The sequence below is a fragment of the Ischnura elegans genome, chromosome 9 (genome assembly GCF_921293095.1).
Source record: "Ischnura elegans chromosome 9, ioIscEleg1.1, whole genome shotgun sequence".
NCBI classification, from domain to species: Eukaryota; Metazoa; Arthropoda; class Insecta; order Odonata; family Coenagrionidae; genus Ischnura; species Ischnura elegans.
Window position 1 is genome coordinate 7,975,115 of NC_060254.1, and position 12,502 is coordinate 7,987,616.

A 12,502-nucleotide genomic window follows, 5' to 3' on the forward strand; every position below is an offset into this window, starting at 1 on the left:
CTAATATCCTGTCGTTAAAATTCCTCATGACGTCGTCATGTGCATGGGAAACATTTCAGTCCCGCGGAGAGGTCTTTTTTAAACATATGGCGTCACTCATATTCGTATGTGGTGGAAGACCGCACCCCGGAGGCGAACGACTCCCCGGTGGAGGAGGAAATGGTTTATTCATCGGGTCTTCGTGAGGGTCAAAGGTCATCCGCTGGGTGGGGTGGGTGTGTCGAGGGAGGGGGTGAGTGAGGGAAAGGTTGGGTCCTGTGGTGCGGGAAGGTAGGTGGGGACTACGAGTTCTGGAGTCTGTGATGTGAAAGTGATATTCGTGACGACGAGAGAACTTCCCTCGCTTCTTTTTTTCCCCTTTTTTTAATGCCTCTCTCGTATTCCCCTCTCTCTTTTTCAGATCGACCCAAAACCCTCCCACAATGCAACACGTCTCTCGCTAACCCTCTTTAAAGCTTGTTCGATTGATCGAAACCGTCTTCGATGGCGTAAGTCGTGTTGTTGCGTCGCTGAGTCTCTACCTGCACAACATAGCCTTATTTTTCCGTTGTCATCAGCCACAACTCGTCTTCCGTGGTCGATTGTGGTAATTAGTCCATTTTGAGATCGATCGATGAACAATTTTATCGAACTTGGGAAATTCGAAAATTTGCGAAACGCAATTGAAATCGTCAATTCATTTCAAGTGTAATCTTGAAAATTGGCAAATTAAATCCGTACACATTCAGCGATAATGTGAAAATAATAACCCTCGACAACAGTTAAAAATTGTTAAATAATCTACAATCGATAACCATGGACATTCGCAAATCGTCAACTTTCGATAACAATCGACTATCAAAACATGGCGAAAATTTTCCATCCTCAGTTCATAATTTGATTTTTTCGGGCGGCATCGGAGTTCATCGATAAATGTTAACCATTTGTAGTCAATGGCGAAAATCGCTCGTCAAACGAGCCAGTTTCTCTCTTACGCCTATTGCGTCCGGGCGAGATGATCGGCTGTCTTAATTATTTCGCATCGCTTCCTTTCGGTTCTGGATATTGTGGCGTAAGTATTCGTCTCGCTTGCGTCCTTCCCCTCGCCGCCGCGTCGTTGTCACTCCTGGCGCTATCTTAATTGCTCAGCGAGACGCGTTATGTGTGATTCTTTTTTTTTTTTAATTAAAAATTTCACTCGGTTTGGTGGCGTGATTTTTTTTCCCGTTGACAGTGCTATCTTGCGGTTTTGTTCTTAAAAATATGCTCATAATCTTCCCCCGTCCTGATGATTAAGGATGTTTCTTTTTAATTATCAAATTTCTTTCTTTTTTTATTCAAGGTTTTCAGTTGTTAGCTGATTGCCTTGCCTCGTATCACTTGTTCTTATCCTATTTTTTGTTTTCAAAATTCTTTATTCCTCAAATTTGCAGCTTCATTTTGATAAAATAATTTTTCTGTGAATTTTATCTGTGAAGGAGACTCCTCTATAAGACTGATTCGTCGAAAACAGAATTAAACGTATTTCATTTTGACAATTTATATTTAATAATGTGAATTGTGCGAATAAAATTCAAGGTCAATTAATTCGCCATGATGTGGTTTCGTTAATTTTCTCATTCAAGTCATCAAATTAATGGTAATGGTTTTCATCATCATCAGTCAACAATCCTAAGATTGGTTTGACGCAGCTCTCCATTTCTCTCTCCTATCCGCTAATCTCTTCATAGCTACATATTTATTCTCTTTTACATCCTTTAGAGATGAAATTATTTGTGTGTATCTAATTTAAGTGGTGAATTTATAATTAAATACATTTTTTTCTTCATTTTCAGGATTTAGCTCTTGTTCTCCGAGTCCCTGCAAGAATGGAGGACAATGTGTACATACATTGCAAGGCGAGCCTTATTGCAAGTAAGTACAAATATTTTCTACTTTTGCATATGCTCCTTTTTTCCGTTTTCCATTTTGAGTTTCAATGGGAGGATCTCATAGGCCCTTTTGATTTTCCCTTAAAATGATCTCCCCAATGCGTCTTGATTGCATGTACCCATTCTTAAGCATGTCATTTCGGTGCTGGTTTCTTTCTCTAATTGAAGAACTTCTCCTCCCGAGTTGGAGGGTTTATTGGAATAACCTGGTATCCTTCCTTTAGATCATGTGTTATAATATGTACTGGTTTTTCAATACGTTTTAATGTTGTAAAATTTCTGTAATTTTCCAAGTTATATATTAGATGGGAAACGTTTATTATTAGTAAGGTTTCGTGGGATGCGATGGCAATGCTTCATCTTAAAATATCCTGAAATGCCTTAAATAATTCCATGCAGTTCTGATTGTGTGATACCCCTCTTATTCCACTAAGCCCTTATTATTTTATTTGTGCACTAACAATTTTCCAGTTGGTAGTAGCCTTTTTATCTCTTGGTCAGCAAGAAAATCTTCTCACCCGAGAAAATTGGTGTGGTTTTGGATTTGAAGGTCAACACTACTTCCTTCCGTCCTCGGTAAGATATCAGTGAAGAACCGTTTAAAAGGTGTAGTAATAGATACACGATGAAATGAGCATAGGAATGTTGATAAGCATTTCTTGGCAGTCCTTATAGTGTAGGGAATAAAATATTTCAATTTTTCCTACGTATAATCTATTGATATCAGAATGAAGTTAAGAATTATGAAGTTTCTAATTGGGGTACAATAATCTTGATGGCATCCCGTTGATCCGTGTTTAGCGTTGTCGTTGGTGGTTTTTCATATTAGAATTATTGCGCAGGTAATAATTTATTTCATTTAAAGGCTCTCTTTATTAAAGAGTATTAATTTTCTTGTGCAGTGCCGTGCGTGCACTCCAGAACTACACGTTTTACGTAGTAATATATTTTCTCTTGCGCGATTTTCTGAGGGACTGAAACAAACATACTTCATTTCGTCTCGGATATACCTGCGAATTCTATGTGTACGCACACGTACACATTTTCGGGTGACTCAGATGAAATTCACCGTTAGATAATCATCTAAAATCTCCAAAGAAAGCCATGACTTTGTCGAAAATACAATTTTTAACGGTTTTACAGGAATCGTTAGCATCCGTTTCCTTTAAAATAAAAAAAGCAAATCCTGTGAATCAAATTCGCGGTTCAATTTGAAGTTGACGCCGATTGTTGGCTGGTGTTGAGTATTCACTCTCCCCTTCTACCGTCTACATATTTCTCACTTATGTCTTCGAAAAGACTCTCCCCGTACATTTCACAGGCGAGTGTTCTTAACCATGGACTTGTCTTCAATCCGTTCGGTTCAACACGCTTCCAAATAGATGAGGTTATGGCAGCGGAAGGCTCCGAAGATGAGAACGCCCCGTGTTTCACTTACAGAGGCGGCGAAGCTGTAAGAAGGCGTCACCAGTCCGACTTCAATACAGCGGCCGGTCGCTTTTCTTGACGCGGGTCACGGTCCGGCTCACTTTCCTTCACGCGTGTCTAATTGGCCGTTAAATCAATCTTCATCTGCCGATATAGACGGAAGGAATGGTTGGAGAGGGGGAATCCTTTTTCGATTTTCTTTCGGAGAGCGGAAAGGTGTCGGTGGAAGTATAAAAGGGTCGGGGGAATGTGGACACAATCAAAAGAGTGTGCGCTTCTCGGTCGTGACTTTTTTTTCGTAGTTCTTTTTAGTTCCGAGCGGCGCCAAGGGTTGAAAAGGGTGGGATGGTGGCTCATCGCCTTTTTCGTGTCTTGTCAAGCTTGCTCTAATAATGGGCCAATGTGTGGACAAATAAAATTGTCGTATTTGTTGTAAAATACATTTAACGTAAAAATATGAGACACTTTGAATGCTATTAAAGGCACTTTATTAGCCTCTCACTGAAATCAACACCATCTCGAGTACAAGTTTGAGCAAACTTCAGGAAATATCATTCTGTGTCTTCGCACACGTCGCATTCCTAGGTAGGATTGGTAAACGATGTCTTGCACCATTGTAGAGACATTGAGCTCAAATAGAAGCTTGGGGTGTTTTACATTCTCCGGGCGACCTTCCTCGTACTAAACTCTGTACCTATTAGTTTGCTGTACTTCGTACTCTCGCAAAGTAGCCATGGAAACTGTCAGAGTTACCGTTTATTTCAAAGTAAACACGTTTTACAGCGGTGCGGTCAGCGAACGGTGGCCGTGTACTTCGCCACCGTAGAGGTCAATGCTTTAGCTCATCCCTTCCGTCTTCTCTTTGTCACAGTGGTCCTTTGGATCGGACACGCTGAAGTTCCGATAGGAATCGTTCCGATTTATAATTCCATTTTTTTCCCGCTAAACGAAACGGAAACCTTTTTTTCCCTTCCGATTCCATCCGCCGCCTCGTTGCGGGTGGACTTTTTTAATTACCCGAGACAGAGACGGCCGTTTTCACTCGAAGTCACCCCGACCGACGGGTTTGTCACCGTGGGAATCGTCTCCGTGTGCCTGCTCGCTGTTCTCCCCCGCGCCGCCGATATCTTGTTTTTACTCTCCTTTCGGAAAAGAAAACGTCGTACCCTCTTCGACGTCGTCGCTTCAGTTTTTCGGACACGGATAGGATGGTGAGGTTGCAAGGTCCCTTTTGGGCGTGAGGGCGTGGAGAAATCTTGCGGTCACGACGCACGTCGGATCGAGATGTTAAATTTTCTCGCTCCGATATGCGCGCTTCGGCCACTTCGCTTGTTCAAACATTATAGATGTCGACCGCTCTCGGGGAAAAATAGGGCCAAGTATTGGCCCCTGGTGGTTGTAATCCGCAGATGTTTAGCTCCTCGAGGAAAGGCTTCTGTACTCATGACGTAGTAGATGTGGGAAAATTTTATTTTCGTGTGGTAATTATGGCCTGGTCTATTGCACCCATAGGAAAATATTAATTTTCAAGGAATCTATGATCGTCCGCTGTTAAGGTGTGTTTACACGGTAAGTTAACACGTATAAGTTAATGTGCGTTTGCATGAATGATTTTGGTGGACCGGAACGGAACATTTACGAATGCATGAACCAAATTAAAACAGCTTCAATTTTCTGTGCATGCATTCGCACAAGTTGGGTGGTTACAAGGTGCATTTTGGCGTTCATTCTCGCGTTCATACATTCAGACATTAACTTGTACGAGTCAGTGTGTCGTGTAACCAGGCCTTTAAAGAGTTGACTCATGTCTGCTTTAAAAAAATACTTTTCTCGGAGTCAAAAGGGCTTTGCTCAAATTGATTACATCCTTAGAAATTTTAAAGTAGGAGTTGGACAATCGCATCGAATATGAGAGAGTCATTGCATGTGTATCTTCATATATACTCGCTTTTTTTTTGGTTACGAGTCGACACTGGCCGCATTTGTAATCATTACACACATTTTAACCTCAGTCACTCACTCGGTGAATCAAACTGAGTTTCTCATATATTTCACTCATTCCAGCTGAGCTTCTTTCATTCACTCACTGCGTTGATCCGGAGTTTGGTTTAGATATTACCTTGCATTATCCCACAGGCCTATCAAATACACACATTAAGTGCATGTGGACCAGTTCCTCTCCCTTGGCTATGTCGCAATTCTTGTTCGATGGTGTTCGAAGGTTTCTCCCTGGTTTTGAACTCAGAATCCTTCAGTTAAAACCAAGCGATCTACCTACCACGCTTTCCAACAGCTTCACTAAACACCCTTCAACGTTTTTCTTCGCAGTAACTCTGAAGGTAGTATGGTGAGGTTTCTATATTTAATTTTTTTTGTCGTGATTCTTTGAAATGCATAATTAAAGCGACTTGGTTTTTAGTCCACAACATTTAATACCATCACCGACTCAAAATTTTAATCACTCTCAGTGCCATCTACTGCATCTGGGCACTAAAGTTTTGAAAGTTTTGTGGGTGATTCTAATGCATTGTATGGATTAAAACCAGCTTATTATGATTACCAATGTAGTAAATTTCAACAAAGTTAAGTTTGAGGTTATTACTTATATGTTAGAAATTAGAAATAATCTAACTTAACTCAATTAAGTCAATGAGGTTCAAGAAATACTTAAAGAAAGCCAAATACACGGGACACCATGAAAAGGGCTATGGGAAACTGCGTGTTGGAATGGAAGGTGTACGTCCGTGCGTATTTCATTTTCTGTCGCCACCGGAATGTGTCTATTTCCCTCCCTCGGGACAGCATCCCCGTCTTGGCGCTCCCGTGCAGCGGGAGAATGCAAAATAACACTCTTCGCGGGCAATTGTGCGGATACGGTAGTAATTGAAGCCTTCTAAGAGTGAGAGGGGCAGATGATGTCCGTGGTGGTGTGTTATTAGAAGGCTCGCAAGTTGCTGGGTAAAGCCCGACGCGCCGCGCTGTGGTAATTGCTTTCGGGGCACCGCCGATGAACGACGGCTGGAGGGGGCGGGGGGTGTAGCCGGGAGAAAAAAATCACAATTTTCCCCGGTTCCTCCCATGCGATCTGCTTCGTAAAAGCATCCTTCCTCGCCTCCTCCTACCGCCTTCCTATTCCTCCCACTCCTTAGCTCTTCTGCCATCCCCTTCTGATACCTTTTCTCTTCTACCAGCTCTACACATAGTCGGGAAAGTCACCAAAATCTAACCAACTAATTGAAGTTAAATTTAGTATCAGGAAATGGTTAAGGTCATTGAAGCAATTTTCTGAAAAATCAAATTATTGAAGTTGTGGTTAACAAATTAAAGATTTTGAGTTACGAGTTATTTTTCAAATACTTCTGGGCAAGTTTTTCCAGATTCGAATGCTTGCAAGTAATAGTTATACCATCATCGTATTCGTGTTTAACTTACGTCTCATATTTTCTATAGTGGCAACGATTGTCGTTGCATTTTCGTGACTGAATTTTGGCGATTTTTAAAGAGTAATTTTGGTCTCAACTCCGGGATGGTCAGAAGTACTACCGTGAAGTTTGCTAAGGGCCGTGTTGGTTGACGCGAATGAATGACCCGAGGTGCAGCACACCAGCGTATGCGCCTTCTCCTCTGCGGCCGTCTTTCCTTTGGCTCGCCTGCCCTTCCCTTCCTTCCCTTGTCATACCTTTCTTCCTCTTCTCCCCTCCCTCCCTCCCTCTCTCTCCTTGCTCCCGGGAGTTTCTTGAACCCGTTCGGTCGTCTTGATGTAGAGATTGTTCTGGGCTTAGTGCCAGCGCCTGCTTCTCGCGACGACGCCTCCTGTGCCCGCGGTGGCTACTCCGAGGACCAGAGGACGACATGCCCTCCCTCCGATACACGATGACCCCGAAAAAGGAGCAGGCTCCAATTTCATGTTTTGTTTTCTTAATTTCTTGTTAATAACGTTATTTTTTCCTAAGAATTGCTTTCCTTCAATATCGTGCGTAAGCAGTCACGCGCACTATTACTCTCTCTCTCGTTCCTTGAATGATCCCAGCTGAATGGGAGGTCTCGGGTATTCTCCCGAGTCAGTGGCGCCATGCCCTGGGATGTTTCAATCTGTCGACTCTTTGTCATACTGCAGGTTAATGAGATTATGGCGATAGAGGTCACAATATAGGAAGTAGGTGTGTGTGTGTGCATGTGTCACCTTAGACACACACTGTTGCTCACCTATTGCTGCTAACCTATGGTTGATTTGGTTGGAGCTTACTGATATTTTACTGAAGTAGACTGTTTATCGTCACCTACCTATATTTATTTACTTAATTGATTTTAATAAATGAAACGTCTACGCTTCATGCATTAGAGTATCTTGTACAAGTAGGGATAGAGCTCTCTCAGGACGAAACTAATAACGTGCGAGTATCACGAATTCAGGGTAAGAGGGGATTAATTAGTTTCTATTGGTCAGTTGTCAACGCGAAACTGTTTGCTTGAGAATGTTCGCAGTTATCCCCCTGGCTAGAATCCTTATCCTTTCAATCAGTAATTATAGACCCCGTTCAGAATAAGCAAAACCTATAAGATTGAAAGGGCATCGATTGGAAGGTGTTTAAATAAACCCGTATCTCGTAACAGTTTAAAACTTCTGCATACGTAGACCGAGAAATAAATTCGGAAAAGCAATATTTAATCATTAGTTCTTTCCGTTTCGCGGTGTGTTTTTCCTGTTTTCCTTCTTACATTTTACCTTGTTCGAATTCCACGGCGCAAATGCCATTTCGGTGGGAATTAAACGTGTTGTTCAACATGCCCCTCCCTTCTGCTGGGACTGTTAAAGACCTGTTCTGTTTTCCGCAAAGCGTGAAATATTTTGCATCACACGGCGGCGGCATAAGCTGCGATCAGTCACGATTTATCCCGCGGGAATGGCTTAGCGAATGTCGTGAGGCCTCAGAAAATATTGCACCCGTTTAGCTGGTGAAAACGTTTGGCTGCTGCTATGACGTTTGTTCTTTATTATGGGAACGTTCACTCCGAGTCCATTAGGCGAGTTGTCGATTCCGAAGCTGGATTGGATGTTTTCACATTTCCATTTGAGCGAAATGCACTCCCCTTGCTTCTTGAGCTGTCTGGGAAGTTTTCCATTCATTCTGCGTTTTTATGTTATGCATGTCTGTGATTCGATTTGTTGTTATACATGCGAGAGAGCATTATTCTTCGTATGAAATGTACTTGTGCTGAAATTAGGTTGTGTAAACATATACGAGGACGAAAATAATTAAGTAGCGCGATTGTATACGTTGGAATGGAATGCTGAGATTTTAATTGGAAGATTTTCTCACGAGAGAGTATTTGATCGTTGAGAGAGCGTTGCTTATAATGCGTTCCTACTTGTGGTACCAGCGAGCAATATTAAATGATTTAGCTGATCCTTTGGAACCCGTGAAGGTTTTCACATCTAAACTAGTCTCCTTTTGAATCTCGATGCCGTTCAGTGTTGTCTAGTATGAAATGTTCCGTTCTTGTGGACGAAAAGCGCTGTAATTACGATAAATATTTTTAATGTACCTATAGATGTCCGCTTCTACAGTGGCTATAGAAAATTGTTACGGAAGCGTTGCTGGGGAATGTTTAGATCTTAATAGCCAGTAGAACCCGTTAAATTGCTGCGCTAAATCTCTCCAACAGCTCGGTAAATTATGCTTACTTACTAGCTTCTGAGATTCTGTGATACTTTGCGCTAAACTGCCAGGCGAGAGCTAAATTATATATTCCTCGATACATACTCAGGTAAGAAATGAAAATACACCGTAATTGTGATTTCCGCCCTGGGGAATTTGTAAAATTGTTAGCGAATCGGCCACACGGGATCATTATTACCGACGATCTACCCTTATTGAGAATAAAAGACGTAATTAAAATGAGCATACTGAATGCAAATACTTAAACGTTCAGGGATCTTGTACCCAGTAATTTTGCTTCCACTATCGCCGAATATGGTCGCTATCCTTTCACGTTATCCCTGAAGAAGGTAGCTCGAGGTCAATGTCGAAACGTCAGTCGGAATGGGAAATTTGACTCTGTCGAAAACCTGAGTTGACATCATCCTTCAAAAACGCCGGGAAACACGAGGTCTCCCTGCAGTTGTATTTTAACGTAATCCGTGGAATGGCCGCTATCCATTCATTACGTCCTTCTAATGCAACATCGCTCCACCAATTATTAACGTCGGAATCCGTGACGGTATATCCCTTGAGGTTATAGCACCACCTCTGGAGTGGAACACGCTAGCCTCCCGCGCAAGCACTACCCATTCCCCCTTTTTAACGCCTCCCGCCCCTTAACCCTTCCTTCACCGCCAGCTTCCATCCTCACCTACAGTCCATCCTTACATACAGCTTCCCAGTCCGTCCGTCGTTTTATTTTTGTTGACTCCCTCCACCACGACAGCGCTTTGCACCTCTTCCGTGTTACATAGGCGCGGGAGTGGAGCGGTCTCCAGGGAAACGGTAGCGGCGGCAATGAATCTCAATTTCCAGCCGTCGCGTCGGGGCTAGGGGGTCGGCAATTGCTCCTTTGATGCTTGCGAATCGGTGTCTGCATCTACCATCATCCCTCCTCCTCCTCATCCACCGACATTCATATATGTATGCTCGTTTTGCACGATGCCGGGATGGTTCGTAGTTTATCAATTGAGTCTATTTTTTGCCGTGGAAAGTATTAAAGTGACGCCGGGAACGCAGATATCACACGATCATTTTTCACGCACAATTCCAGTGATGAGTTCGGCTATGCTCTTGAATGACAGGGAAAGTGATTCGCAATAATAGTTATGAGAAAAAATGGACTGGGATTCGAGTAACCAGGGACCTTTGCCTTATAACGGGTCATAGCGCAAACCACTTCGCCCTCCAGGTTCCTTCTTGGCAATTATAACGAGGCTCACGATTTTAGATGATAGGGATAATGATTATGGCTTCAGCCATCATTTTGTGCATGGCACGGCCATTTTTAGGCGTCCTTGATGTTTTGTATTTACGATACCATAGAACTCAGTGGCGTCGCTACAATATGCGTTTGGTCTCCCGAACTTATTGGCTGCTCCCGTATTTCTCGTACGTATTCAATGATGGAAAATGCGACGGCCATAATTGATGGAACTAGGGGCGATGACACCTACCCTATCATTGCTTCCATCCCTGAGAATGATGACATCTTTTGAGCTGTCATTGCCGCCATCCCTGGGCATGTGGGTGAAAAGTGATCGTGTGTTCCAGGCTTTACGTTTCGAAATGATGGCATGATAAATCCCTTCTAGAGCTCTTGGGTGTGGGAAATCGTGGACTTGATGAAAGTTTTAATGCATGTGAAAGTGGTTTTCCCGGCGCCTAGATCTTGGTAGGGGTGCTCTAAATTATTTCCATATCAGTGTGGATGTGGTTTTATATTTTTTTAAATCTGTTCAGTAAGGGCAACGTTTCAGAAATATCGTGGCAGTAAATGGGAGTGCTGAATGTGTAAACATGAAACGGAAGGCCGTTGAAAACTCCATGAATGCGTTTCGCCAAAGTGAAAACGCCACGTCGACTCTAAACTTACTTTCATCTATAAGATTTTCCTCCAGTTTTTCCTCGGGATCATTTTATTATCTCCAGTTTTCTTCGTGGGGATTATTACGTTGGCATGGCCGGTGGTGCGATAAGGGTGCGGTAATTGCATGCGAGCAACCCTCTCATTTCCTCGCTCTGCGTTCGGCGCGTCTTCTTGGCGCGGTGCCTGTTGACACGCCCACTAACGTTTTTTCCAAGGCTGCCAGTGTCGCAGCGAGAGCGCCCTCTCTCCTCCCACCCTCCTCTAAACGGTCGTTCACTCGTCGCAGGTCGCAAGAAAGACCATGACCGTGAAATTTTACAGTGACGTCAGCCATTGAAGTCTCCACTTGCGCATTTGGAAAATAATTGCTGTACTAGTAACACTGTTCTGCAAAAAAAATGTTCAAAAAATGCCCGGCTACAATTTAGGGTGTTTCTGGCTAATTTTGGGTTGCTGAATCCGTAAATGACCTCCGTTTTTTTTCTATCACCCTCCATTTTTACGAGCAACCCCTAAATTAGGAAAAGCAACCCCGTATCTAAACTTATCGCTTTTCGAGGGACTTTTACTAATGTTATCTCCTTCTGGTTGAAAAAACTGACGTTTTAAGGCTATCAGGGTCACGAGGAAGACAAACTTGACTGGGGTTGAAAAGATTTATGGGGTGAAAACCGAAAAAAAAACTTAAAAAAACATTGAAATAACCATTTTTCTTCGCTTCTCATTGCATATGATATGGTAGGCAATAGAAAAGTTTTTAAGAAATGAATACACTGTTCACCCCCTCCCATTTTGTAAAGGATTAATATGAGCTGGACTCCTCCACCCGCGGAATATTGGTGTCCTAAAACTTCCACCTATCCGGTGGCTTGTATGTTAGTATGGAGATGTAGATGCTTCATTATTTTATTCGTATTTTCTAAGAAAACTATATTTAATATTGCCATCAGTTTTCTCCTTGTTTTCTATGGTTTGAGTACCATTGCACGCTCCTTCTTAGTGTCCACGTTTCCATGCCGGTAAGTCCCTCGATCCACGCTTTTCACTAGCCTTTTCTTTACACGATACTCTCCTCAGCCCTTTCCAATCCACGAATGCATTAGAATATGTCACTATTAAAATTGCATGCCCTTGCTGTCTTGAAGCACCCCAGTTTGTCACGGTACGGCATCTTCGTCTTCGGTATCTTCTTGTCGAGTGATGAATGGGCTTCCACGGTAGGAGATTTCACGGGCTTGGAGTGGGGGGGGGGCGGGAAGTGTCGTTCATTTGTTTGCGAAGCGCGCATGAAATCGGCAGCGGGGGGCAGAAGTCCTTGGGTGCTGCAGGCTCCGCGCCAGACGATCTTGTGGGCGCCGCGGCGGTGTGCTCCATGTGTTGGTGCCTCGTCCGCGGAGGGAGGAGGCCGCCTCGTCGGATTTTCGCTGTTCCACTCCGCTCGCTTGGAGGAATCCTGCGACGTTGGAGGGGAGGGGGAGCGAAAAACAAAAGAAACGCGAACGGCGACATTTTTTTTTAATTCTTAGTTTTCTTCCCCGGTCAGTGGTGCGTATCAATTTCCGCCTTTTTTAAGTTAGCGTAAAAAAGGATCG

The 12,502-nt window shown here is 43.2% G+C and overlaps 1 protein-coding gene across 1 annotated transcript in view; it reads left to right on the forward strand.

The window, feature by feature from the left end:
- LOC124166048 (neurogenic locus Notch protein) overlaps positions 1–12,502 on the forward strand; it is a 309,186-nt gene that overhangs the window by 95,494 nt on the left and 201,190 nt on the right. Inside the window, exon 2 of the mRNA XM_046543640.1 lies at positions 1,815–1,893. Within this exon, the coding sequence (XP_046399596.1) occupies positions 1,815–1,893 (79 nt within the window). The remainder of the gene's footprint in view (positions 1–1,814; positions 1,894–12,502) is intronic.